The sequence below is a fragment of the Ruditapes philippinarum genome, unplaced genomic scaffold, assembly GCF_026571515.1.
Source record: "Ruditapes philippinarum isolate M1 unplaced genomic scaffold, ASM2657151v2 ctg518_1_1_1_1, whole genome shotgun sequence".
NCBI lineage: Eukaryota > Metazoa > Mollusca > Bivalvia > Venerida > Veneridae > Ruditapes > Ruditapes philippinarum.
This window is the reverse complement of record NW_026866182.1, coordinates 67,743-94,594: the sequence shown is the minus strand read 5'-3', so window position 1 is coordinate 94,594 and position 26,852 is coordinate 67,743. Positions and strand designations below refer to the sequence as shown.

Here is a 26,852-nt window from a genome sequence, read left to right as displayed (position 1 = left end):
CTGATCAACATTCCTGTAAAGTTTCATGACTCTAGGTCTAATACTTTTGAGTTACATGCGACACAAGTTGAAAAATTGCAAAATTTTACTAAGTCAAGGGCAATAACTCTAAAAATACTAAACATATCCAGACGAAAATACCCAGGTGCACAACTACACATGCTGATCAACATTCCTGTAAAGTTTCATGACTCTAGGTCAAATACTTTTTGAGTTACGTGCGACACAAAAGAGAACGGACGGACGGAAGTGCCACTTAAATGGACTAAAGGGCCATTTCTTTTGTTATTTTCTTTTGTTTAATAGAGGGCCATGGCCCCTTATTCTATTGTTACGGAATGAACTTTATTGTTCTCTTTTGTTCTGTTTACTGTTAGATGGCCCCCTAACCCTATTTGGTTGCTCGGAACCCTATTTGGTTGCTTGGTTACGGACGGACGGACAAGGGAAAATCTAAATGCCCGCCACTAAAGTGGGGGCACAATAAAAACAACAAAAGCATTGCAAATTAGTTTTTATTCTTCTACTGTCTCAAACATGAGATTCCAAAAACAAAATCTATCAATATGACTAGGTTGTTTCTCATATTTGTTATACTTCTAGCTAGCTAGACTTGATTGAGCGCAAGTGATAATATAATACATGCAACAATATACGCCAACAGTTATATAAAATCAGAAAAGCTGAGTAAACTTTTTGATTCGTTTCATGAAATTCAAAATTTTACTCCACACTTAGTTATTATCAGAAACAAATGATAGACAGGAAATATAGATATTGCACCGTGTCAGTCGTAATAATAGGCATACTATCCTTTATAAAGGACATTAAAACAAGCAACAAAATAGTTGAGCTTGACAAATATTAATTAAAAGATTAAAGATCCTGACCAATAACACAATAATACAAGACTCATGTAAATCATCTGTTTGAAAAAAACAACAAAAAAACATTCGCTGAATCATGGATGAATACAAACAAGTGCTTCTTTTTGCTTTGGTTTAGAATCTCTATGAAAATGTATTTCAAGATGACATACAATTACCTAGGAGAACTAATCGAGTTTTAAACTTAAACTAACCAATATTTCTTGTCAGCCAAAAACTGTAAACATTTTATATGAATATCTTGTCAGGATAAACTTAAACATAACGGCATTCGAATAAGCTTAAACATAACGGCATTCGAATAAGCTTAAACATAACGGCATTCGAATAAGCTTAAACATAACGGCATTCGAATAACGAATCATGTTGGAAAATATGTGATGCGTATGGCATTCAACCTAACAAAGGCAATTCCTATTAGAAAAAATATTTCCACTGATAAAAGTCAGACTAATGGTTATATAATTAACCATACAAGTGTTGGAACTTAAAAAGATAACTTTCTGCCACCAGTAGAGCCAGACCATCCTGCACGTCCACGCGCCTGACCAGGCTCTATAATGTTAGAAGGATGACCTAACATTTTCATCTTGATATCTCGAAAATGGATAAAATGGAAGCTTGACTATTTCATTTCAAGAATTCAGCTGATTTAGGGCTAAAAGGTTAATTATTGTGGAGTACGGGGGGTTTAAATTTTTTTGGGAATTTTTGATATGCTGAAAACTATAAAAAAACCACAAGTAGTAAAGCCCCGCATTTGAAACGACCCCGGGGGGGAAAGAATTCAATATTTCTTTCAACGGGCAAAGGGAAGGGCGCTGGAAAACGGGGCAACAAAAATAAAAAAGAAGGGAATTTTTGGAACTGTGATGGGGGCACCCAGGGGAATGATTTGCGGGGTAAAAGGACGATATTTTTCGGAAAATTTATTTTTGGGGGAACCCATTAAAACTGATATTTTAATATCTAAAAACAGACTCTTGCTTTATTGGAGGGGCTGCCTTTTCGAAAAAGAATGGGGAAATCTAAATTGGCCGTATATGAGGGCATCTGGTACATCTCTGGTGCGGGATATCATTTCATTTCCTGGCATCACGACTTCGGTACCAGGTTGAAGTCTTTGATTAATAGCATCTTGTCCAAAGTGAAGGATTGGTGTAGTCACTTTTTCTTGAGGTTTCTCATTTATTTTTGCATACGATTCACGGGGGGACATATCCTGGACCACCGTCTATATAATGATTAGAGCGTTTGCTCTTCTCTGTTGTCAATGCAAATTGTTTCCATCCGTCTTTGTCGGTCTTTATGCGCCATCATGATATGCTTACGTATGACTGCATAATCACCAAATGACTTGAAGCAAAGCTTGCAAGAATACGGCTTGTCACCTATACCAGGAAAGAATAAAATGTTAATACGCATAAACTTAATGGCTAACACTATCTTACAACTTGTATACAGTTTCTTAAATACAAATGTAACTCATGAATTTTTACAAACTATTTTCAAATGAAAATTAAAAGAACAAAGGAACCATGATAGAAATAAATATACATGTACACATGAACATCGGCCACTAACTTGACCTCTCGCCGAGTTAATATAAAAGAGCAAGTATATGCCATAAGTGAGGAAACGAAATAGTACAATGATTCAAACATAATTGAGCATTAACTTTATTAATGTACACTGTATCATTAATGGGAACATAAACGTTAAAAGGAAATTTTATAATAATGCTGCAGAAGAGTTCTGCCCCTTCGCCTACATAATATTTTACAACCTATATATTTTAGGCGGGCGAATACTTAACAAGAGCTGTCAGAAGGACAGCGCGCTCGACTTTTTTAGTGCTTGCCTATAAAACAAAACTTTGACAGTTAAGGGCACACAAGACTTTAACTAGGAATTTCTAAGTACAAATCAAGAAACATTTTCACAGAGTTATCTTCTCTTGCTTACAGATAGGTCTCATGATGGCACATAAGAACTCCAACTTCCAAAGTAATATCTCAAATGGTTAAGTCAACAAGTGGACAAGAATGAAAATTTTAACTGAGTTTCTAAGTCAAAAAGGGCCATAATTCAAATAAAATCCTTAACAGAATTACCTTCTCCTGCCCATGTTTTGGGACCATGATGGTAAACAAGTATTCCAACTTTCAATTTAATATCTCAACCAGTTCAGTCAAAAAGTTGACTGGTACAAAAAAGTTAACCAAGATTCTAAGTCGATAAAAGGCCTTAATTTTTAAAACAAATCCCTGACAGAGTTACCTTCTCTTGCGTACAGATGGGGGTAATGATGTGAAATAGCATTAAAAGTTTCAAAGCAATATCTCAAAGGGTTAAGGCAATAAGTGGATTTTACCCATATTCAATGTATTTTCTAAGTCAAAAAGGGGCATAATTCTGTCAAAAACCTTGACAGAGTTATGTCCTCTTGTCTGTTGATGAAGGTCGTGATGGTAAACAAGTATGGTCAGTTTCAAAGCAATACCTCCAATGGTTTTGAAATAAAGTGAGGTGGTACAAAAAACTTAACCAAGCTCAATACACTTTCTAAGTCAAAAAAGGGCCATAATTCTGTCAAAAACCTTGACAGAGTTATGTACTCCTGTCTGTAGATGGAGGTTATGATGGTGAACAAGTATGGTAAGTTTCAAAGCCATACTTGTAATACTTCTGAAATAAAGTGGGGTGGTACGAAAAACTTAACCAAGGTGTGACGCCAACGCTAACGCCGACGCCGACGCCGGGGCGAGTAGGATAGCTCCCCTTTTCATAGAAAAGTCGAGCTAAAAACGTTCATTATTCTCAGAAATACGACTTTCGTTCTGACAACACTTTTCTTATGAGATATAATATGTTATATCAGCCACTGACACTTGGCGTTGAACATGCATAAAATTTGTTATACGCCAATAAAATATTTGACTCGACTTGTTTTAACTTATTTCCACAACAATCAGGATAGGTTAAATGCTTACCTGTATGGATACGTTCATGGCGTAAAAGGGACTGTTTCTGTGTAAATTCACGGCCACACACACTACATATGTGATCTTTCTTATCTTTGTGTGTTTTCATGTGAATCAGTAAACAGGTTTGTTGGCGAAAAGCCTTCTGACACACAGTACACTGAAATCTTCGCACAGTATCGTGCATGTAACGGTGCTCTTTTAAAGATTTGTCATACGTGAAGGATTTTCCACAAACCTCACATGTGTATGGACGGATTCCAGCATGAACATTGGCATGCTGCCTGTATGAACGGATCTGACTGAAAGTTTTACCACATGTAGGACAACTGTAAGTCTTCTTCACGCCGAGGTGCTTTGACTTTATATGAGAACTCAGAGAAAATTTCGTTGTAAACTCCTGCTCACAGATTTGGCATTTAAACTTTGGCTGAACATATCCCTCCGCGTGGGTTGCTGTATGCCTATCGTACACGTATTTTGATTTATAATTCTTATTACACACAAGGCAAACAAACACTTGTCCATGGTGCACTATCTTTTTATGCCTGGACAGATCTTTCTCAAAAACGAAAGTTTTCTCACATTCGTCACAAGAGAACATTGGTTTTCTGGCAATGATCCGTTAGGCAGGAGACCATGGACTCTTCCCATATGTTCCGAGAGCCTTTTCTTTCTGTATCCCTGATAATCACATTCAGTACACTTATAAATCTGTTTCCCTTTCACTTCTGATGTTAACTTAACTTCTGATATCTTGTCAAGCTTATTTTACGAGATCTTTTTATTATAAGAACTGTCAAGTTTGATACTGTTTAAATCTAGTTTCTCAGCGTCTGTTCGCATTGGTTCTTCTTTTCCGTCAGATGTACTCCCTGAAACACATTAAAGGTAATTTTGTATAAAAATTAAAGGAATAATGCTTATCAAGTGTGTAATTCAAGAAATTTAATTATGCCATCTTTCAGCTCCTTTGGAAAAAAAAAGTTTAATACTAGAGCAAATTGCAAATTAAGTGAACACAGATTCCTACTAAAGTGTTAACCGGAAGAGCCATGCTATTACCTATTGCTACTTTTAGACGATTAAACAATTTCATTTCTACACAGGCAGCATTGCTAATAAGAACTGTTACCCATTTTTGTTATGAAATTGCATTTCTGATATCAACATTTCTATACAACATGTAATTCAAGTAATTTCAAAATGAAAATGTGTTAATTAACAAGAGGGCCATGATGGCCCTGAGGTCGCTCACCTGTATATAGGCCCCCGGAGCGGGGCCAGTTTAAACCCCAGGGCTTTTATTTGAACAAACTTGGAAGACACTCATTAGAAGATGTTTCACAATGTTAAGTTTTTACTACACACATGTAATGAAAAACAATGATTTCACCCCCCCCCCCCCCCCCGGCAGAGCCAATTTTCACCCAAGGGCTTTTATTTGAACAAACTTGGTAGACATCCATAAGAAGATATTTCATGCTAAACATCTAAGCTCTAGTTCATTGGGTTTTTTAAAAGAAGATTTTTAAGTTTTTACTACACACATATAGTTAAAAACAATGACACCCCTGGGGCGGGGCCAGTTTTGACCCCGGGGCTTTTATTTGAACAAACTTTGTAGACACTTATTAGAAGATGTTTCATGCTTAATATCTAACTCTAGCTATTTGGGTTTTTTCAAAGAAGATTTTTTAAGTTTTTACTATATGCATATAGGGAAAATCAAGACCCCCGGGGCGGGGCCAATTTTGACCCCAGGGCTATTATTTGAACAAACTTTGTAGACACTCACTAGAAGATGTTTCATGCTTAATATCTAAACTCTAGCTATTTGGGTTTTTTCAAAGAAGATTATTTAAGTTTTTGCTATACACATATAAGGAAAATCATAACCCCCTGGGCGGGGCCAATTTTGACCCCAGGGCTTTTATTTGAACAAACTTGGTAGACACCCATTAGAAGATGTTTTATGCTGAATATCTTAGCTCTAGCTCTTTGGGTTCTTTCAAAGAAGATTTTGTAAGTTTTTACTATATGCATATAGGGAAAATCAATGACCTCCTGGGGCGGGGCCAATTTTGACCCCAGGGATTTTATTTGAACAAACTTGGTAGACACTCACTAGAAGATATTCCATGCCAAATATCTAAGCTCTAGCTCTTAGGGTTTTTTAAAAGAAGATATTTAAAGGTTTTTCTTTCGGTTACCATGGCAACCAGAGTTCTGCATGGAATTAAATTCTTTGAACAATTTTTAAAGGTGATCACCAAAGGAACATTCCTGTGAAGTTTGGATGAAATTGGCTCAGTGGTTTATGAGGAGATGTCATTTAAAGCAAAAGTTTACGGACGGACGACGGACGGACGCCGGACGGACGGACGCCGGACGAAAAGCGATCACAAAAGCTCACCCTGTCACTTTGTGACAGGTGAGCTAAAAACTCTGAAATTAAGCAGTTGAAAGTAAAAACTGAATTGTGGTTCTATACGGGTAACAAGGGCAAACCTTTATCATGGTTTGCATTCAAGCAATGCATAACTAAAGTTCCAAACTATAAACAGATTTTATATATAATAATAAAATGCAAACCTTTAAGAACACCCAACATAGCAAAAAACTGAAAATGTTACAGGTGAACCTTTTTACAGACGGTAGAGGTAATTACAAACTACTGTCCAGGCCACCTAGCACCATCTTAATCAGAATTCAAAATTTATGTATGGAAATGGTGAAATTTAGAATTCATTTTACATCAACATAAAATGTGATTATATGGCAATTATCATAGAATCTTCAATGTGACAATATCTGGCAATTCAATGAAAGTGATATGCTGTTCCCAAAGAAAAAAGAAGTGTGTGTGCCTTAAATACAAACAATATACGAGCCGCGTCATGACAAAACCAACATAGTGGGTTTGCGACCAGCATGGATCAAGACAAGCCTGCGCCTCCGCGCAGTCTGATCAGGATCCATGCTGTTCGCTATCAGTTTCTCTACTTGTAATAGAGTTGGTAAGCGAACAGTATGGATCCTGATCAGACTGCGCGAAAGCGCAGGCTGGTCTGGATCCATGCTGGTCGCAAACACACTATGTTGGTTTTGTCGTGACACAGCTCATATACTATCTGTTCCATGAAAGTGGTATACTGTTCCACAGAAAAGAATGTAGGCCCAAAATGAAAACAATGTACCATCTTTTCTTGCAGTTCTCTCCTCTAAACCCTTTACATCTGAAGTGATTGGCTTCTTTCCTCTGTTGTGTTTTTCTAATTTCTCTGATGTTTTTTTCCTGACTCTCTTGACAGATGGTCTTGACTTTTTCACCTTTAACTGTGATGTTTTCTGAATAGTTAAGATATTTAGTAAAGTACTATTAACCATGCAAATAATTTAGTTCTGTATAGAAAGAGACATCATCAAAGACTCTTTACATGATTATGTACAATACCCAAATGAAGATCCAAACTAAAATATCATTTAGATATAAAATTGGGTTGAAAACATATTTTCTAGGGCCATTATCTATTAAACTTAAATAGAGGTTCACTAAAGCAGTGCTACAAGCTAAGCATCTTAGCTCTAGGCCATGCAGTTTCTCACAAGAAAGTCTAAATGTTTTTCATACATGTATATATGTATATAAACCTTTGTTAAATAAATAACCCCCATGATTGGGACCAATTTTGCACATATGTTTATAAAAAAGCGAAATATTCAAGTTTTTGATCTTGCAGTTTCACACAAAAAGATTTCAAAGTTTTTCTTTTATACAAGACCATGTAAAAATAAGTGACCCTCAGGCAGTGTCAATTTTAACCTGGGATATATTTCAGCTCTGTAGATGACAACAAAAGAAAGCTACATATCTAAGCTCTGGGAGCTGTTGTTTATGAAAAGATAGTTTTTAAGGTCTGTTTCCTATAAAAATAAAAAATTGATAGAGGATTTTTATCCTTTGGAAATGGTTTATATAACTGTTTTCAATACAGAAATCAATTATCAATGCTACATGCAGCTGCCACATATCTAAGCTCTAGGGCATGTAGTTTTTACAAGAAGAAGATAAAAATGTGTCTTTCATCATAAGTCTATGTGAACAAAATAATACCAATCGGTTTTGCATACAACATATGTTACACATATGTTATACTGTGCCAGCCAAGTCTGATAAAAATTATGCATTACATTGGAAAAAATTATACACCCTTAGTAGAGGGCCAATTAATGACCATTCTAGTGAAGTTTCGTAAAAATCTACTATGTTTTTAAAGAGATGTTGTTTAAACAAATTGTGGATACAGTTGGACTACACAAGATGGACATCATGTTAAATGTATTACAAAATCAGTAAAAATAAATTATACATGTAAATTATCCCATCAATTAGCTAAAAGGTAGACTTTCTGAACTATAAATGAGCCGAGTCATGACAAAACCAACATAATGGGTTTGCGACCAGCAGGGATCCAGACTAGCCTGCGCATCTGCGCAGTCTGATCAGGATCCATGCTGTTCGCTATTAGTTTCTCTACTTTTTATAGAGTATGTAAGCGAACAGCATGGATCCTGATCAGAGTGCGCGGATGCGCAGGCTGGTCTGGATCAATGCTGGTCGCAAACGCACTATGTTGGTTTTGTCGTGACGCGGCTCAAATAAGTTATATACCTTTCCTACTGAGTCCTGATCCTGTTCCTTTTTGCCCTCATCTTGAGATATATTTTCAGCATCATGAATATTACCACCATTTCTTGTGTCTGGAACATCATTATTGATCATATTTACCTCATGCACTGGTACAAATCTTTCAAAAGTAGACTCAGCCTGTTCACAAATAGAGTTAATTCAGTTTATGATTACCATTACAGTCAAACTTGCAGCGATTAATCTTGCTTATAAAATATTATCAAGAAATTTACTTAGCTTACTTAAGGATATAATTCAGCATCAAGATGGTCATAAAGGCCCTAAATAGCACACTCGAGATTGGTCATTTGGACACACAGACGGACAAGGGCAAATCTAAATGCATCCCCATAAGTGGGGGGCACAAAAATTTTCAAACCAAATGGCACTAACCTGAGGATTCATATTGTCGTTATTGCTGAACACAGCAGAATGATCACTTGCAGCATTTCCATAGACTTGTTGACCTTTAAAGTTGGTTGCTATGGTTACAACTTGTGTTGTCATGGCAACTGTTGATCTATCTGAGTGTGCAATTTTCTTGTCCAAGGCATCTGCACTGTTTTGAAAAGAAGCTTGTCCAGCAGAATGTTCATTAGAATACAGCACAGATTGGTTTTCAGTTGCCGTGGCAACCTCTAAACTTTTCATAAACTCTTCTCCAGTTGGCATTGATTTCAGAAAATCACTTGGATTATTCTGGATCATTTGGTTGTTTGATACAACAGTGTTATTGCTATTTATGTGGTGGCTTGGTGGACCAGCATTGGGAATACCTACATTGTCATGTTCAGCCTTTGTTGCCATGGAAATGATATCCGTATTAGTGTTGTTTATAGCAGAGTTATTTTCACTATCATGTAACACAATACGGGAGAAGTCTTTGGCAGTAAATGTCTTTGATCCAACAGGCAGATCTGTAAAATCTTCAAATGACGCTGTGCCGTCTTTGAAATCATGCATTTCCATCTATGAAATAATAACACATATTTTAATAATATAAATTAAGACATTAATCAGTCTTACATCAGACTTTGGTGTTTAAATTTGTTTGGTTATAACATCTTTAGTAACACCCTAGTAAAACTTGAAAAAAAAAAGATTTAAAATCATATTTACAAATTAATTTAAATATAGATTCCATACAAGCCTTCTTTTCATTTTGAAAGTGATAAATATGTTTGATATTTTATTTTTGCAGCCATCTGACAAATCTATTTTTTTTTAAATGCTTAACTAATGAACCCTAACCTATTTAAATTTTCATTATCAGTCAATTTATTAGACTGGTTAATTAATTAAAGCTGATTTAGCAATTTGAAAGTAATTACATGTTCTGATTCATTTAAAACACTGCAATCCTATTGGACAAAAAGAAATATTAATAACTTGTAGCAATTAGTCAATGTAACATTTTTTATTGCTGAACATAATAACAAACAAGAGCTGTCTATAAGTCAGTGTACTCTACTGTTCTTAGTGCATGACATAGCCTGGGATTCGGACGTTGATATATTTTGCTTATTCATCACATACGTGCTATTATTTTACTCATTCGATCATGTTTTTGATAGTATCAACTGTCGATTTGCGATCAGAAGCACAATAAGAATCGACAGACTGGAACCCTTGTTATTCATGACAGTACTGTAAAAAAGGGGCATAACTATGTAAAAAGATATGGGTATACTTTATGGGACCTGTGCCCATCATGTAAGACAGTCACACAGAACAAGTGTGTGATGTTTTAACCCATTCCCTTTTGTTGTTTTGGAGATACCAGCCTGCATGGAAAACATAACCTGAGCGTGACTGCAACGCCCATACTGACATGAGTACATTGGCTCTCCCATTCTTGGTTGGAATAGTCATGCTTAAAATTCCTTACTGTTCAAATGTTACATAATCATTGTATCGTAGCTCTAAATATATTTTGACAAAATGTTCACAAACAGCATAACAGTTAACATACTTTTATCCCATTACTTTCACAAGGAATACCGTCATTGGCTACTTCTGGAGGGTTGAAACTTGTTTCTAATTCTTCAGAATTCTGGAAATTTCTGAAATAAGACAGAATACAAATGTACAGATCAGTAACATTCAGCATCCCTAAACATTGCAAACAACAACAACAACAACAACAAAATAAATACAAACAAATAACACATAATGAGTTCTGAAATTTTGAAAGAGAAATTTTCAAAATATTTTTTAAGGTTTGGATGTCTTATTTTTATAAGGTTTAATAGTATTGGTCTTATTGCAAATTTCCAACCTTTTTGTTGTGTAGGAAGAACAAAGATTTTCCTATGTATATCATGAAAATATCAGGAAAATGAGGGCACCTATGAAGAAGCATTAAGCCACTGTAAGTTAGGCACAAAAACCTCACCGAGGGCACCTGGGAAGAAGCATTAAGCCACTGTAAGTTAGGCACAAAAACCTCACTGAGGGCACCTGGGAAAAAGCAATTTGCTTCTGTAAGTCAGTAGGTAACTGTAAGTCAGGCTAATGAAGGCACCTGAGAAGGGATGTCCAAGAATACACACTTAGACTAAAGGGCACAATCATGTCTTGGGACAGGAGTTGGGGGAAAAATGTCCAAGACTTCTGTTCTTTGATGGGCTTTTATTTTCTCAGCTTTACTTGTGGAAGACCTCAGGTTACCTTTTGTACATTATTTAAGGTACATTTCTGTAACCATGTAGAGCCACCAACAAAACGTTCACTTACAATTATCATAATTTGTTACCTTGGACCTCCCTTTCATTCCACTAAACAGACTTCATAATATTTTTTTTATTTAAAAAATATTCCATTTAATCTTTTGCAGTATTCCTGATCAAACATATTACTAACCTTTGTTTACTTTCATTATCAGTATTTGATACAGCTTCCCCTTGTAATTCTTTATCATTCCTAGCCAGTTTAGTATCCACTTCCTGCAACCTTTTGTCAGGAACTTCAGTAATATTTCCCATCATCTCAGAAGCAGGAATTTGATTTAACATGGCCTGGGGATCATAGTCTCCAAACATACTGCTGAATGAATCACTGTCTGAGTCTGACAACTGTACTGGCCTTGTATTGTTCACATTGTACTGGTTTTCTGAAAAGACTGCTTCATTAACATGTACTCTACCATTTTTAACATCTGTATGATTGTAAAAGTCTGATACATTTAAATGTCCACTTGTTGTAGAATTTTGATTAATAGCCTCATTGATACAAGGAACCAATCCTGGACTTTGAGTAGTCATTTTTGAATTTACAGTGTATGTTGTTACCATGGAGGTGTTAAATTGATTTGCCATTTCCATATTCATAGCACCAGATGAACAAAGTAAAGGTTGGCCATTGCTCATGAAACTGATAGTATTTTCTTTAGAACATCCTGGCATTCCATATCCATATCCTTGGGGAACATCTGAGGGCATACGAGTTGATGGTGGTATTGGATTTAACATATCCTCCACTGCAAATGTTTCACAATTATCTTCAGTTACTTTTGCCACTGGTAATATAGCCCCCTTAGGAATTCCCTTTTCCAATGGCTTTCCCATCTGATCTTTGTTCTTCTCTAAAATTTTCTTCAACTCTTCTTTTGTGACCTTTGTATTATTGTGCGACTTTTCAAAGTCTTCTAAGACAGAGTCAATGTCTAGGCTACATGCATCAGCGAACGTTTTATCTTGGTATTGCAAGTAGAATACTGGCTCAGGAACACCGGAATATGGACTCTCTTTAGCAGCATGTCTCCCTCGTTTTGGATTTCCTATAAAAGATAAAATATATATGAAATCAAACCTGTACACATGTAAATGCATCTGCCTTATTCATACATGTAATGTACATACAGAACAGCTTTAACAATTTTTCCAAAGTCTGCCAATCCCCGTGATTTTTTTAAAGGTGGATTTTCACTGTGACACCCCTGGACAGTTGTGATGTTCTGCTCATCATCCGATCTGGTAATGCTTCACCACAGAATATCCTCATCGTGGATCACTGTTAAATATTGCAGGGTCATTTCGCTCTATAATGGATGACCATCTATCAATTTATTACATGTATTTACTTGCATCTGTGAAAAATAAGGCAACATTTGTCTTCTATAATTTCTGAATGGCAGATATTTGCACACCTGTTTTAAAAATGTTAAAATCTTTAATGTTAGTTACCAAAATTCAATGCCAATTGTTGAAATTCCAAAGCGCTAAAGTACACAAAATAAACCTGCACAAAGTAGCATCCATAATTAAATAAAATATAATGTTTCCATTGTTAAATAATATACACAAAATTTACACAAAAGATGACCTCTGACAAATGACTAGTCAGCTCTACAAAAGAATCTGTCAATCTTTGATGTCTACACATGTGTAGTCCCTGCCAATTCATCAAAGAAGTACCAATACTCAATTGACTTCCACCCTTTTTTATATCAGAAAAAAACCTGTCATCTTTTTTGCGAAAGAAACGATAACACATAATCAATTATTGCTCAAAAGTAAAAATAAAATGTTGGATGATAATCGTGCATTTTGATTGTGATATTTTTGTAACATTTTTTTACGCAAATGGAACTTCAAAACTACCGACTTTTATACATATACAGATTGTTACGGCTGTTATTATTTACCAATGGGTAAGTGTTATTGATTTATTTTCTAACAAGACTGCATTGTAATACATGTATGTGAACATTTATAATTGTAATTTGTATGAGATATTTAGCACGGCATATCTCTGTAACTTTCCACTGGGGTTTGCGGGGATGTTTTAACCGGTCTGCGGTGATTTGTCACTGTGACTGACCCTAGGATGTCCCCCAGTATTTTCAACTAGCCGTTACAAGTGTCCGCAGAGACAAAGCTGAAAGTGCAAAAATCGCTTGAGCTGTGCTTATTGCACTTGAATCAAGATATTGTATTAATTTTAGGCAAAGTCAATATTTCAACCTTTAAAGTGAGCTTCTGACCCAAACAAATCTGGATATTAACTGTATCCAACTTTAACCTTGTGTCACCCTTGTCAGGAGGATGTGAAAAAGAATACACCCATTGACAGTCTCTATATGAACTACGTAAATAACCGAGGTATGTCAAGTGAAAAAACACGAGTTGTTTTCCTTATCTTCGAGTAAATTCGATATCCCTAATGCTGAAACAATGCAAATTTAGCCATTTTTAAACCGCTAGTTTGGGGCCATTTAATGTCAGATTAAAAAAATTATTACATCAATGAAAAGCTTTTGATCTTAACTTCGTCTCAGTATATATTTCAACACATTATTTGACACTGAAGGTATTTAAATTTACAGTTAAACCTACCAATAGTCAGACCATTTTACATAAGTTTTATACAGCGAGATATGCAATTGGTTATCTTTACTTGCAATTCTACTGATAAGAATAGCCTGTCATCTGCTAGTTCGGAAACTGTCAATCCGTGTGTTGTAGTTTGTGCAATATACATGTATGCATGTTTAATGTATTTATATGCATACGCAGACTTATGTTTTTCATCTTATAGCAAGATTTTCCCACAGAAAGTGCTGTGGGTTAATAAGCATTTTCGACATGATTTTGCTTTGCCAAGAAGTATAAATATTATAAAGCAATGTCATATTTATTGGCCTACATTTACATGTTAACACAACAATCAACTGCCAATTAATTTACTGACCTTTTCCTCGGACTAAAAGTGGTTCTTTTTCTGTGATCTGCTCTGTTTCTGATGTCTGAGGAACTTCAACATTATTGTATTCATCAGGAACATTTCCTGACTTTGATAATGGAGTTATCTTAGTACCCGATATATCTGCCTTGATGTCAACACTCTCAGAGCTGTTTTCAGTAACCTTTTCATTAAATTTCAATTTTAATAAGCTTTTGTGTGCTTTCCTTACTGCTTCCCAATGGCCAACTATATTAAAAGTACTGTTCGATTTTGTGAATTTCACTCCAAATTCTTTTTCTACCCTCACAAATTTTGATGCTAATTTTTCGGGATCAAAACTTTCAACAAATGCCGGGGTTAAACGTGCTACAGCGGCTGCAAAAACACCCATCATTTTCAATGTTAATTAACACCATTCATTAATGAAAAAATCTATTGAACTTTAAAAGGAAAATGCAATTTAGCATGTTTAATTTTTTATTATTTACACCGGAAGTAGAAATTAGAGGTGATTGATTAGAAAGTAAGAACGATAACTTACTTGTCAAATAGCGGTATGTTGCTTAAAACGAAATGAACGGTAAAACTTAAACACGCAAGGGAGGTCATGATCTTTGCTGAGCTACACCCATTTTGTATGGGAATTTTAAGATCCTGTATGCTGTAATTAAGGTTGTTTCCACACTTAAGTGAAATTTTAGCTATATATGTATATAATAAAGAAAAAACAAGACAGAATAGAAAACCTCATAGAGAGCACGTACTAAACCAGATATCATCATTGCCACAGAAACATGGCTGGACCCCTCTATCACCGACAACCAAGTTTTCCCAGACAACTTCAAACTTTGGCGAAATGATCGCAAGACAGGCACAGGCGGTGGAGTACTCATCGCAGTCAAGGATTCAATACTCAGCACAGACATCCCAGAACTCCAAACAGACTGTGAGATAGTCTGGGCCAAGGTCAACATTGTTGGAGCCAAATCATAACTTATTTGCTCATTCTACCATCCTAAAACATCAGATGAACACAGCCTACTTCAATTCCAAGAATCTGTTAGTCGTGCAACATCAATTAAAGACTCTGTTCTACTCATTGCGGGAGACTTTAACCTCCCAGGCTGGGACTGGAAATCAAAAACACTGAAAGCAGGCACAGCCCATGCACGCCTCCATTATCAGTTCTCAGACTGCCTAGATGACAAGGGACTTACCCAAATTGTTGAAGATACAACAAGAAATAACAACACTCTTGACCTTGTAATAACAAATCTCCCTAGCAAAGTACAGCAAGTAACTACAATGCCCGGCATATCTGACCATAACACTGTCTTCGTTGAGCTTGACCTCAGCCCTGTCACCCACACTCAAACACCCCGGAAGATCCCACTATACAAGAAGGCTAGATGGGATAGCATGAAGGAAGACATGGCAACACTCCACCAAACTATCAAGTCCATGGCGGAAAACAACACCGACATCAACACTATCTGGGACAAATTTACAATTACACTGAAAACAAGTATACAACAACATATCCCCCACAAAACTGCTAGGCCAAGAGAAACATCACCATGGATTGACAAAAGCATCAAAAGACTTATTCGAAAACGTGACCGTCTCCATAAGAAAATGAAAAAATCTCAAGACAAACAACATCAAAGAAATTACAAGACCTGCAAACACTTAGTACAGAAGAAACTCCGACAAGTCTACTGGACATATGTCGATAATATTGTAACGCCGCAGCCTTCAGATCCAAACATACACAGCAGTCAGAAACGTTTCTGGACCTTCATAAAACACAAGAAGAAAGACAATCAAACAATTACTGGACTAAAAGAACATGGACAACTCCACTCCGATCCTAAGTCCAAAGCTAACGTTCTAAATCGGCAGTTCAAATCTGTATTCACAGACAACATCAATATCACTGCTGATGACTTCAAGAAGGGGGACTACGTCAATCCACAATCAACACATCCTGTAGCCCCTGAAATATCGATAACCACAAACGGAATCACCAAACTCCTTCTTGCACTGAACCCACATAAAGCTGCAGGACCCGACACCATAAGTCCTCGCATCCTCAAGGAATTGGCATCTGACATCGCTCCAATACTCAACACCATCTTCACTCTGTCACTTGAAAATAGCACCATCCCTAATGACTGGAAGAAAGCCAATGTATCCCCAGTCTACAAGAAAGGCAGCAGATATAAACCAGAAAACTATCGCCCTATCTCCCTAACGTGCATCTGCTGCAAGCTCCTAGAACACATTGTCACCAGCCACATCATGAACCATGCCGAAAAACAAAAGATTCTCTATCCTCTCCAACATGGCTTCAGAAAGGGCAGATCCTGTGGAAACACAGCTTCTTGAATTCACAGATGACATAACCCGGAACATGGAAAATGGCAAACAGACTGATGTTCTCATCATGGACTTCGCCAAGGCCTTCGACAAAGTTTGTCACAGCCTTTTATCCCACAAACTGGAGCACTACGGCATCAGAGGCAAGACCAACCTGTGGATTCAGGCTTTCTTAAGCAACCGATCCCAATCTGTAGTCTTGGAAGGGGTAACCTCAGATACAGTATCTGTAGAATCCGGCGTCCCAAAGGGCTCAGTCCTTGGCCCGAGTCTGTTCCTCTTCTACATAAATGACATCCCAGAGGGTCTCAACGCAGTCGTCCGATTATTTGCAGATGATACGCTGGCCTATCTTGCCATCACAAACAAGTCTGACTGTTCCACCCTACAAGCTGACCTCGACAAACTAGCTGTCTGGGAAGAGAAATGGAAAATGTCATTCCATCCAGACAAATGCCAAGTCCTCACCATCTCCAAGAAAAGAAGCCCCATCTGCCATAACTACACTCTTCATGGTCATACTTTAGAGCACGTTACATCAGCTAAATACCTTGGATGCACCCTGAATAACAACATAGACTGGGGCCAACATATACACAACATTTGTAACAAAGCCAACCGCACCACCAGCTTCCTGCGAAGAAACCTCAACATCGCCTCTACTTCCACCAAAGAAACAGCCTACAAAGCTCTAGTCCGCCCCACAGTAGAGTATGCGAGCACTGTCTGGGACCCCCACGAGAAGGGAGACATACACCGTCTAGACATGGTCCAACGACGTGCTGCACGGTTTGTTAAAAACAAGTACCACAACAGGTCCAGCGTCACAGACATGCTTGCAGATCTTGAATGGAAACCATTACAAGAACGTCGAAAGGAGGCCAGACTGATCATGCTCTACAAAGTCATCAACAACAAGGTCGCTCTAGACAATTCACAACTCATACCCTCCAACTCCACATCTACAAGAAATTCACACAACCTAACCTACAAGATACCCTACTGCCGTACACAATACCGTCAACAATCCTTCTTCCCACGTACCATCAAAGACTGGAACAGCCTACCTCCAGACGCTACGTCAGCCGGTACAGTTGAGTCATTCCGTACTCATCTGTCCCAACTCTATATCTAAACCACACTCTTGTCCGTTTTTAACCTGCACTGTATATATTCCTCACTATTTTTTACTCTTTCTTTCCGTCTTGCGCATTAACCTGGCAGTAAACTTCAGTTAGTTGAAGGTGGCCAGTATATTGGAAGAAGAAGAAGAAGAATAATGCTTCTACAACAATTATCAAATATCGAAGAATATTTAATATGTACTGCAAATATTTGTCCACAATATATACGATCATTAAAATATATGCATTCATTTCTTACTGAAAAATAAGACTTTTGAAAATAAATTTTGAATTACATGTACCTCCCTTTATTAACATGAAATGTAAATTCGGTAATATCTTTACCTTTACTTTTTTTGGAACTTACACTATTGATAAATCTTCATTTGAGCATTAGATTTATGATATAAAACCATAAAAAATGAGTTACAGGATCTTTAAAGTTACTAGGCGCTGCCTCTTATGTCAACTATCTGTTCATAACATTTCAATGATTACGTTGTCTGATCTGGTTTTGATAATTGAGCCGTGTCACGACAAAACCAACATAATGGGTTTGCAACCAGCATTGATCCAGACCAGCCTGCGCATCCGCGCAGTCTGATCAGGATCCATGCTGTTCGCTATCAGTTTCTCTACTTGTTATATGGTTTGTAAGCGAACAGCATGGATCCTGATCCGACTGCTCGAAGGCGCAGGCTGGTCTGGATCCATGCTGGTCGCAAACGCACTATGTTGGTTCTGTCGTGACACGGCTCATAGTACCGACAGTTTGCGCCAAAACAACCATTTCTGACAAATCATTAAATTTTGATGGCGAAAAAAGTTTTAATATAAAGGCAGTTCCTTATTCAACGTTGGTTTATAAACATGTACCCGTTATATGTGATGAACCACAACAATATACCTAGCTATTTAAGAAATTAGGCCATTTCAAATGCATCAGAGTATTCGACCCGATGTTGATGCTACTGAAACTATTTGTTTTGATTGTAAATTTTTGTTGTTTATAACAAAGAAGTTACTCGTGCTAGTCAATACAGAACTATATATCTAAATGATTGGAAAAATCATATATAGCACTGACAATAGGTCTTACGATGAATCAGCAAAAATCTGGTAAAACAGTTTCATATTATTCTTTAATTTATTATTCTTTATTTCTAACAAACTGCTACCCATAAACCTATATAAGGCCTAGCTCATAACATTGATATGCAGCTCCTTGCCAGAGACTTATACAACAAATAGTACAGTTTCGTGCCCTACCTTTAAAAGGTCATACTTGAATATAGCATTCTACCACAGTTTTTTGTATTCTTTTAATCGGCTTTCGACGAATTGTCTTGCAAAAGACAGAAATTAGCTCTCTCTATATTTTTTATGTGTTATACGTATATGTTTTCATCACACTGGAAACTATTTTGATGTGGTATCTGTATATACACATGACAAAATAAACACCTATTGTATATTCCCCGTACAGTAAGTATGCTGTTAGTGGCATAAGTAGGAGTTTAAAATAAAATAAATAACTATATAAGTAATAGGTAAACGTGTGGCATAGTGTTTCATCGCATATTTATTATGATTACTAACTGGTATGTTTCTGATATACAATAGAACAGATTCAGGGCATAATGTAATTCCATTTCTCTTTCCGTATATTTTGTACGTAGAGGTTATTACATGGGGCAAGTGTGCCTTTAGTCCATATCACCGATCATTTTAATCACATCTTACCTTGTGACACACCGTATCCTGTTTACTAGTTAAAAACAATGATCATTATACAAAGGATCCTGTTTACATTGTGACACACAGTTTCCTGTTTACTGGTTAAAAGCTATGATAAACATGTACATAGGATTCTGTTTATTCGGATCAAAGTTCAGATTATCCAAAATGTCTTGTAAAATAAAATTATATAAGTAGCGCATTTACAGTTTTATATTATTTATATATTTACATAATAATCAAATCTCAACTTCTTGGTTGACTTGTTGTCAATGAAAAAAAAAAAAAAAAAAAAAAAAAAACCCGCACGAGATAATTTGGAAGATAAAACTTAATATGCGTGCACAAACAACAGCCCGAGTGATCAGATATGCCGCTGAAATGTCACTCACTGTTTCACTGTTATGTTATATAGAAGATCTTCATCCACCACCCAAAAGTGTTAATCATATTTTGTAAATAAATTGCAACATTTGTATTGTATCACATATAGAGTTTGAAGCAGAGACTGTATGATGATTTTTATAAGGTAGGTGATTATGACTTGATATATTTCAATTTAATTGTAAATTAGCGGGTGTAACATAACATTTATGATTTTAATTTTGATATGAGATACAAATCGACTGTTAAGCAAAACAACAGCGAAAATTAAAAAAAAAGGAATAACTTAAATGGCATTGTAAAATATAGAAGTATATGAGTATATGTCACTTTTCAGTTGTAAAATTATTACTTATGTTTCATCATCATCATCAGCGTCATCGTCATCATCATCATGGTAATAACAATTTTCTATATAATGAATGAAATTATTTCTTAAGATCGTCTACTTCATGTAACTATTCAAGTTTTATGATGGCTTACCAGGGTCATTTAAATTGAAAGACACTGTGTTTACTGATTTGTTAAAATATCTATCAATTTGTAGTGTTTTATTTATATGGTAAACTGAACAGTGGCCTATGCATTAGCAAATAACAGCAACAAATACACCTTTGCGATTTATAACGCATATTTATATATACATTGTAAATGCCCATAGAACCTCTACTAACATTGTTCTTGTTACTATCACAATTATTCAAGTTGACAACAAATGTATGTAATAAAGGAAATTGACTTGATTTTGATTTAGAGAAAATTTGATAAACGTTGGAAGTAAGACACTTTTCCGTAATCATAAAACTATTCTTTATGCGATTGTCTCTTAAAGAATTGGCTAGACTATTAATCATGTCAACTACACTGTTAATATAATTGGCTAAATTGACTGTTAATAAAATTTGTCAAACAATTAACTGTAAATCAAATGTACTATTACTATATTGTTAATTAAATTGTTTACACTGCTGATTAAATAAACTATACAATTTATTTATTTGGCCACATTGTTAATCATACTGGGTACACTGTTAATGAAATTGGCTAAACTATTGATTAAATTGGTTACACTGTTCATCAAATTGGTTACACTGTTAATCAAATAAGCTGAAATGTTAATGAAATTAGTTACATTTGTACACAGTTAATGAGATTGGTTACTTACATTGTTTATCAAATTGACTACACTGTAAATCAAATTGGTTAAATTGTTAATTTTGCCTCAACCAGCTCAAGCTCAGCTATATAAATATATTCATTTGTTTAATATCTCTGGCATTATACATGGTATACAAATGTATAGCAAATATTACATAAAATATACGATTGATAAAACATGAATATTAACATTTTACAATTGATAATTTTCGTGCAATATATTTTTGAATAAATACTTTGAATGGCATATGAATAAAAAACAAACACACTTTATGATATTTGTTGAAATATTTCGTTAAATTGCGAAATATCTATTCGTGTATTAATTTCTCATATACATATTTTTATCTTAATGGTGCATGATTTGTGAATATATGTTTGAAGCTGTAATATTTCATACATCTATATTTAAACATCCCTACAGGCATTATATAGTTGATATCTAATCAACAAATCTGATCCGAAATATAACTTTATTACTTAAGACCGATGATTTGTCACCTTAACTGGATGTATTCATCCGAGACATAACTGTAAACATATTACCATAATGAATGACTGAGGCAATTTAAAAATTGCCTGTAATACTATAATTGTACAATATATATGTACAGTTATATTTGTGTAATATTTTTTAGGATAATTGGATAAAAAACCAACACAAATTAAGTATCAAAACATGTTTCGCTTTGAATATTGTAATATTTTTTGTAACCCTGAAAATTACTTTAATTAGTTTATCTTATTTACTAGGATACATATTCATACAACTTCATAACCTTTGATCCCTTGTCAAAATTTCATTTTGTTTAGTTCCGCCCATTGTTTTCGCGTTTAGGGCAAAAACATTCTTTTACTTGGGGGACCATACGCCGCTATTCATGGAATATCATGTGCCTGTCACATCGAAGATTCCAGGACAACCGCCGTATGAAATAAATATATTAATGTTAAATTCTGCTCCAGCTATTCTAAAAGGCGTGGACGATAACTAGCAATTAACTTTAATGTGCTTTTTAATAAAGATCTTTTGATTCTATGACAAACGTTTTCTTTCAGTTTCAATTACAATTTCAAAGAATAAATTCTTCACAAAGGACATACAGTCATGTACGTATTGCAAAAAAGATAAATTAAATTTAATTTAATTCAATCTTTTATAAAAAACAGATTCGAAAGACAAATACTTATGTCATTTACTGCGGCATTCTTTGACATTGTTGTTGACAATATAACTCAATTTTCAATAAAACGCAACTTTCAAATTTCAATTCATAACAAAATAGCAAATAATACTGTGCTGTTACACATGTTTTTTGTTGGTGTCTTTATTGTTGTAGAGCTTGATGTTTTGAGTGTTTAGACCGTTTCCAGCGCCTTTTTGTTTAAGTCCACTTGAAACAACTTGTGAAATGAAAATTCTAATTGCGTTCTTCATTGCAAGTTTGTAACTGCTTGCAGTATGATTAATAAAAAATACATTTTGTTTATTTAGATAATAAAAATATATAAATACATGTAAGTAGTAAATATATATATATTTCTTAATTCAAACCACAATATTTTGTTTTGTAGGTTGTTGGTTGCGTCGATGTTGTTACTTGTTCGTAATGGCCAGAATTGTAATTATGTTTTCTTGAAGACAAAGAAGTCCATGCTACTCAAAGCAAAATGCGTTTATAAACTATCCAAACAGACTGCACAAGTTGCTTTTGATATAGGATTTGACACACCCACAAACACATTCAATGTCACAATTCAATTTTCAGAACAGCAAAATATTCCATGTACATGTTTAATGCAATCACTCAGTTTGTCAATTATTTGGCATATCTTGTTATGCATGATTAAAGCATTTGGATGAAATAAACTTTGAAACTATAGGGGATATTATGTGTGTATATATATTTATAGTATAGTTATCTTTTTATAATTTTGTGTTACTAATATTGAAATATTTATATAAACCCTAAGCACGGGAAAAAACGAAACTTTGTTTAAAAGTCACAAGGGTGCCCGTAAAAATTAAAAACCTTTAATGCAAATGCTTAGGGGAGCTTGTTTTTAAAGATTTTTTGTCCCTAAAAATGCGACCCAAATTTTGTTATTAAATGAAATTTATCCCAAAACTTTTCGACCAATCCTTTTTTTTTTAAATTTAAAAACAAATAAATTCAATCCCAAAAATTTAATTTGAATTGATAAGAAAATTCGCAAAATTATTTCCTTTTTTTGATTTTGTTTTAAAATTTGCAAAAAATTTTTCAAATATAAAAAAATTTGATAAGAAATGTTTAAATAGAATTTTAATAAATAGAAAATGCTTTTTTTTAAAATTTAAAGGTATAATTTTTGCATCCCAAATTTAAAATCTATAAAATTGAAACTATTCTTTTTCCCATGTTTAATAAAGCAACTTTCGGGTAAACGGGAAAAACGGGGAAATGTTTTAAAAAGCTATTAAAAACAAAGATGAAAAAAAATTTTTTTGTTGGCTTTTTCAGTGATTTTGAAAAGGGTTGAAATGGTGCCAAAGGGAACCCATCCCCTCTACTTAGAAAAAAAAAACCCCCCCAAGGGTGTCCCCTTAAGAGTAAATTTTAACAAAAATTTAAATTAACCCCCTTTCCCGGAAAAAAAAAGAGTTTTTCCCAATTTGAAATTTGACGTTAGCCCCTGAAGGGATAAACGTTCAAAGTTGATTTAAAATTTTTTTAACGTCAAATCGGACGTCTAACAATGTCATAAAATGACCCTTATCCAACCTTATCTGACCATAATCCAACCTTTTCTGACCATTATCTGACCATAAACCAACCTTTTCTGACCATTTATCTGACCAAAATCCAACCTTTTCTGACCATTATCTGACCATAAATCCAACCTTTTCTGACCATCATCTGACCATAATCAAAACTTATCTGACCATGATTTAACCTTATTTCAAACTTTTTTGGAATATGATGTTTTCATTTTAAGCTCATTAGTAGGGTAACAAATAAGCATTCTTATAATTTCAACAATTTATTTTCAAATACGAATCACATGTACAAAACAATAAATGTGGTACTATAACAAATGTAACATTAAACATAATGTATTTTGAACTATTAAACTTGACAGTATGTACGTAAATAACGCTTCATGTATTAATAATCATGTTTTAGATATACAAAATTCTTCATAAACATTAACACTGGACATTTTTTATGGTTAACATTTTCATGCATGTTTTTTTATATCACCAAGGCTTATTTCCGACTGAACCCGATCACCCTGAGGTTGGGATTTTCCAATCATCTATCCAACTCACTGATTGTATATTTTTCTTTGTACTTTTGTTCTGAATGTTAAATGGAACAATATTGTGAATAATTTGATATTACTACAAATCAATGTTCATATATCTTAATTAGCATTCTTCTTTCGTCCACCTCCACTATGACGATCTGGGCATACTTTAAAAGTTCAAGCATATCATAATCTGAACCTTTTTACCGTCCCCAACCTGAGATATCATCATTCACACTATCTGAAATTTAAAAATAAATCAAATAATCACTTACAATTGCAAGCAATAAATCACTTTTACATATTACAAAAATTGAAATTCTGACAAAAACTCTCCGACTACTTTAACAAAAAGAGGCTTATTTTTATTATACTTTAGTTTTAACCATGTAGTTTCATGTACCTATATATCCTTTGATTTTGATAAAAATGCTTCGTGATCAATGTAATATTTTTAATATACCTGTCACAAAATCTTTTTTTTTTCTTCTTCTTTTCCTCTTAATAATTTCATCTTGCTCCTCTGAACTTTCGACAGTTGTTGAATTATCATAATTTTTCACAATCTCTGATATTCACTGAAAGACAAAACAATTTTACGATTATCAAAGCACGTTTACGAAAAAAAAAAAAAAAAAAAAAAAAAAAAAACTGATAAAAATCTTCAATAATTACATTTAATTTTCATTAAGTATGACCTGAAAATTTAGTAAGAAATTATGATTTTTGCCTGCGCAAAATTTAATATGAAACTGATATTTTTTATATTTATTATTAATTTATATAAATGCTACAACATCAAAGAAATTCACATGTTACTGTCATTTTTATAGATATAATATCTCTGCCCAGCAAACCCGGGTTCCCTAAGAGTAAAAAAAGGACAGACGGGGCTGGGTAAAAAGTTTTTATAGGATTTTTAAATTGTTTCATTATTTTGAAAAGGCAGCTAATTAACAAATATTTTTTTTTGTGAAAAAACCCTTTAATTTTTTTACTGACGGGAAATATTTTTGTTTTTTACTTTTAATAAAAAATAAAGTAAAAACAATTTTGGTTTCAGATAATCCTTCCCAAAGTTTGTATCTTTTACATAAAAAAAAACCTTTGAATAAAATAAAAAAGGAAACACAAAATATCTAAAGGGTTTAAAATTTCAATTTAAAAAACCTTATTTAACAACTAAAGAATAAAAATAAAATTTTGGGGGGGGATCCTACAGTTATTGATACTTTGTAAATACGGGCCCCCATAATAAAAAAAATCAGGGTTTATAAGAATAAGGGAAAATTTTAAATAGCCCCAAATTTTAAAAATAGGTCTAATTAACGTACTGCATAAATTTTTAACCTTTTATTGATTTTAATTGCTAGTATATTTTTACCATTACCATTGTTTATGCAAAAAAAAAAAATAATTGGCAATGGCGATATAGTGTGGGAAAAATGATCCGATAACACAAATTGTTCTAAAGCAAATAAAAAAGTGCTCTAACGAGGAAACGAAAATATATTATCTCGCGAAATCATGTGAATTTAAGTTTTACCAGTCAAACTTTACAATGATCAATTTAACCGTCGAATCCATGCAAACATGCGGTAAATAAGCATTAAAAACAATGTATAAAGTATGCCTACCTTTTTCTATTTGTTTGGAATATACAACTTTGTCTGTCAACCCGTTTTCGTTTTTGTCCGCCAATACAATTGAATTTTTCAAATCCGATAAGACCCCAATTCGAATTTACTAGATTATTTCCACTATTAAATTGAAGCCACAAAATTGATTACAACTTCATTGTTATTTATTTAAAAAGCTTCTTCACTAACAGGGAAAGTTTTTTATTAAAAAAAAAAATAGAGCAATTTTATTTTTTCTGATTGCGCTACCTTTTTAACGAGCCCCCCACAAATTATCGAAGGGTAGCCACCCACTGCCCTTTTTGTTTTTAGGCAAAAAAATTTTAAAATTTTCCCCTTTTTAAAAGAAATTTAAAATTTTCTAAATTTTTAGGGTTTAAAATTTAATATATTGGTTTTATAAATTAAATTTTACAATTTGTCAGTTTACCGCCAAAAAACCCAAACGTCGGGTCAGTAAAATGAAACATTTTTTAAACTGGGGTTTAAATTTTTGGGTTTTGGCTTTGTTAAAGGGTCCGACGCGCGCCCAATTTAAAATTTGGATCAACGGTGTAAGTGGGGTTTTTGTGGGTACATTTTTCTTTTGCCTTTAAAATTCCCTAATTTTTTTCCACTTTTGAATTTGCTCCCTTTTAATAACTCCTTCGTTTTTTCAGTCTACATAAAAAAAAAATTTAAATTTAAAAAAAAAAATAACGGGGGATTTAACGCAAAAAAAAATTTTTTAGAAAATAATAATTTTTTGCTGGGCTTACAAATTATTATGGAAAGTAAATGAAAATTGGTTTTTAAAATTTTTTTACATGTTTTAAATAAATTTTTGAAACTCTGTTCTTTTTTAGTTTAGAGGGGGAAAACCCTTGAACAAAAAATTCCCAAAGAAAGGG

At 34.2% G+C, this 26,852-nt stretch overlaps 2 protein-coding genes and 1 long non-coding RNA gene across 3 annotated transcripts; all 3 read right to left on the bottom strand.

Moving 5' to 3' along the window:
- Positions 1 to 501: 501 nt before the first annotated feature.
- Positions 502 to 1,569, bottom strand: LOC132731609 (uncharacterized). The gene is made up of 2 exons (XR_009625911.1): positions 1,246 to 1,569; positions 502 to 1,167 (listed from the first exon to the last, which is right to left on the bottom strand). It is a non-coding gene; the product is annotated as an uncharacterized LOC132731609 (long non-coding RNA).
- Positions 1,570 to 1,908: 339 nt separating this feature from the next.
- LOC132731608 (zinc finger protein 501-like) lies at positions 1,909 to 4,635 on the bottom strand. Its single transcript, XM_060717817.1, has 2 exons — positions 3,881 to 4,635; positions 1,909 to 2,278 (listed from the first exon to the last, which is right to left on the bottom strand). Exons 1-2 carry the CDS (start codon positions 4,473 to 4,475, stop codon positions 2,133 to 2,135), a joined length of 741 nt encoding a protein of 246 aa, XP_060573800.1. The 5' UTR covers positions 4,476 to 4,635; the 3' UTR covers positions 1,909 to 2,132.
- A 7-nt stretch (positions 4,636 to 4,642) lies between these two features.
- LOC132731597 (uncharacterized) lies at positions 4,643 to 14,752 on the bottom strand. The gene is made up of 7 exons (XM_060717805.1): positions 14,256 to 14,752; positions 11,427 to 12,342; positions 10,537 to 10,627; positions 8,958 to 9,533; positions 8,547 to 8,702; positions 7,072 to 7,222; positions 4,643 to 4,746 (listed from the first exon to the last, which is right to left on the bottom strand). The coding sequence occupies exons 1-7, from the start codon at positions 14,641 to 14,643 to the stop codon at positions 4,643 to 4,645; spliced, it is 2,382 nt and encodes a 793-aa protein (XP_060573788.1). The 5' UTR covers positions 14,644 to 14,752.
- Between the last annotated feature and the right edge of the window lie 12,100 nt (positions 14,753 to 26,852).

Coding starts and splice junctions, on each gene's coding strand:
- LOC132731608 (XM_060717817.1), bottom strand. CDS start 4,475: ATGTTCTCTTGTGACGAATGTGAGAAAACTTTCGTTTTTGAGAAAGAT. Junction 2,279..3,880: donor CCATGAACGTATCCATACAG/GTAAGCATTTAA, acceptor TTCCTGGTATAG/GTGACAAGCCGTATTCTTGC.
- LOC132731597 (XM_060717805.1), bottom strand. CDS start 14,643: ATGATGGGTGTTTTTGCAGCCGCTGTAGCACGTTTAACCCCGGCATTT. Junction 10,628..11,426: donor GATAATGAAAGTAAACAAAG/GTTAGTAATATG, acceptor GTCTTATTTCAG/AAATTTCCAGAATTCTGAAG. Junction 7,223..8,546: donor ATCAGGACTCAGTAGGAAAG/GTATATAACTTA, acceptor TTAACTATTCAG/AAAACATCACAGTTAAAGGT.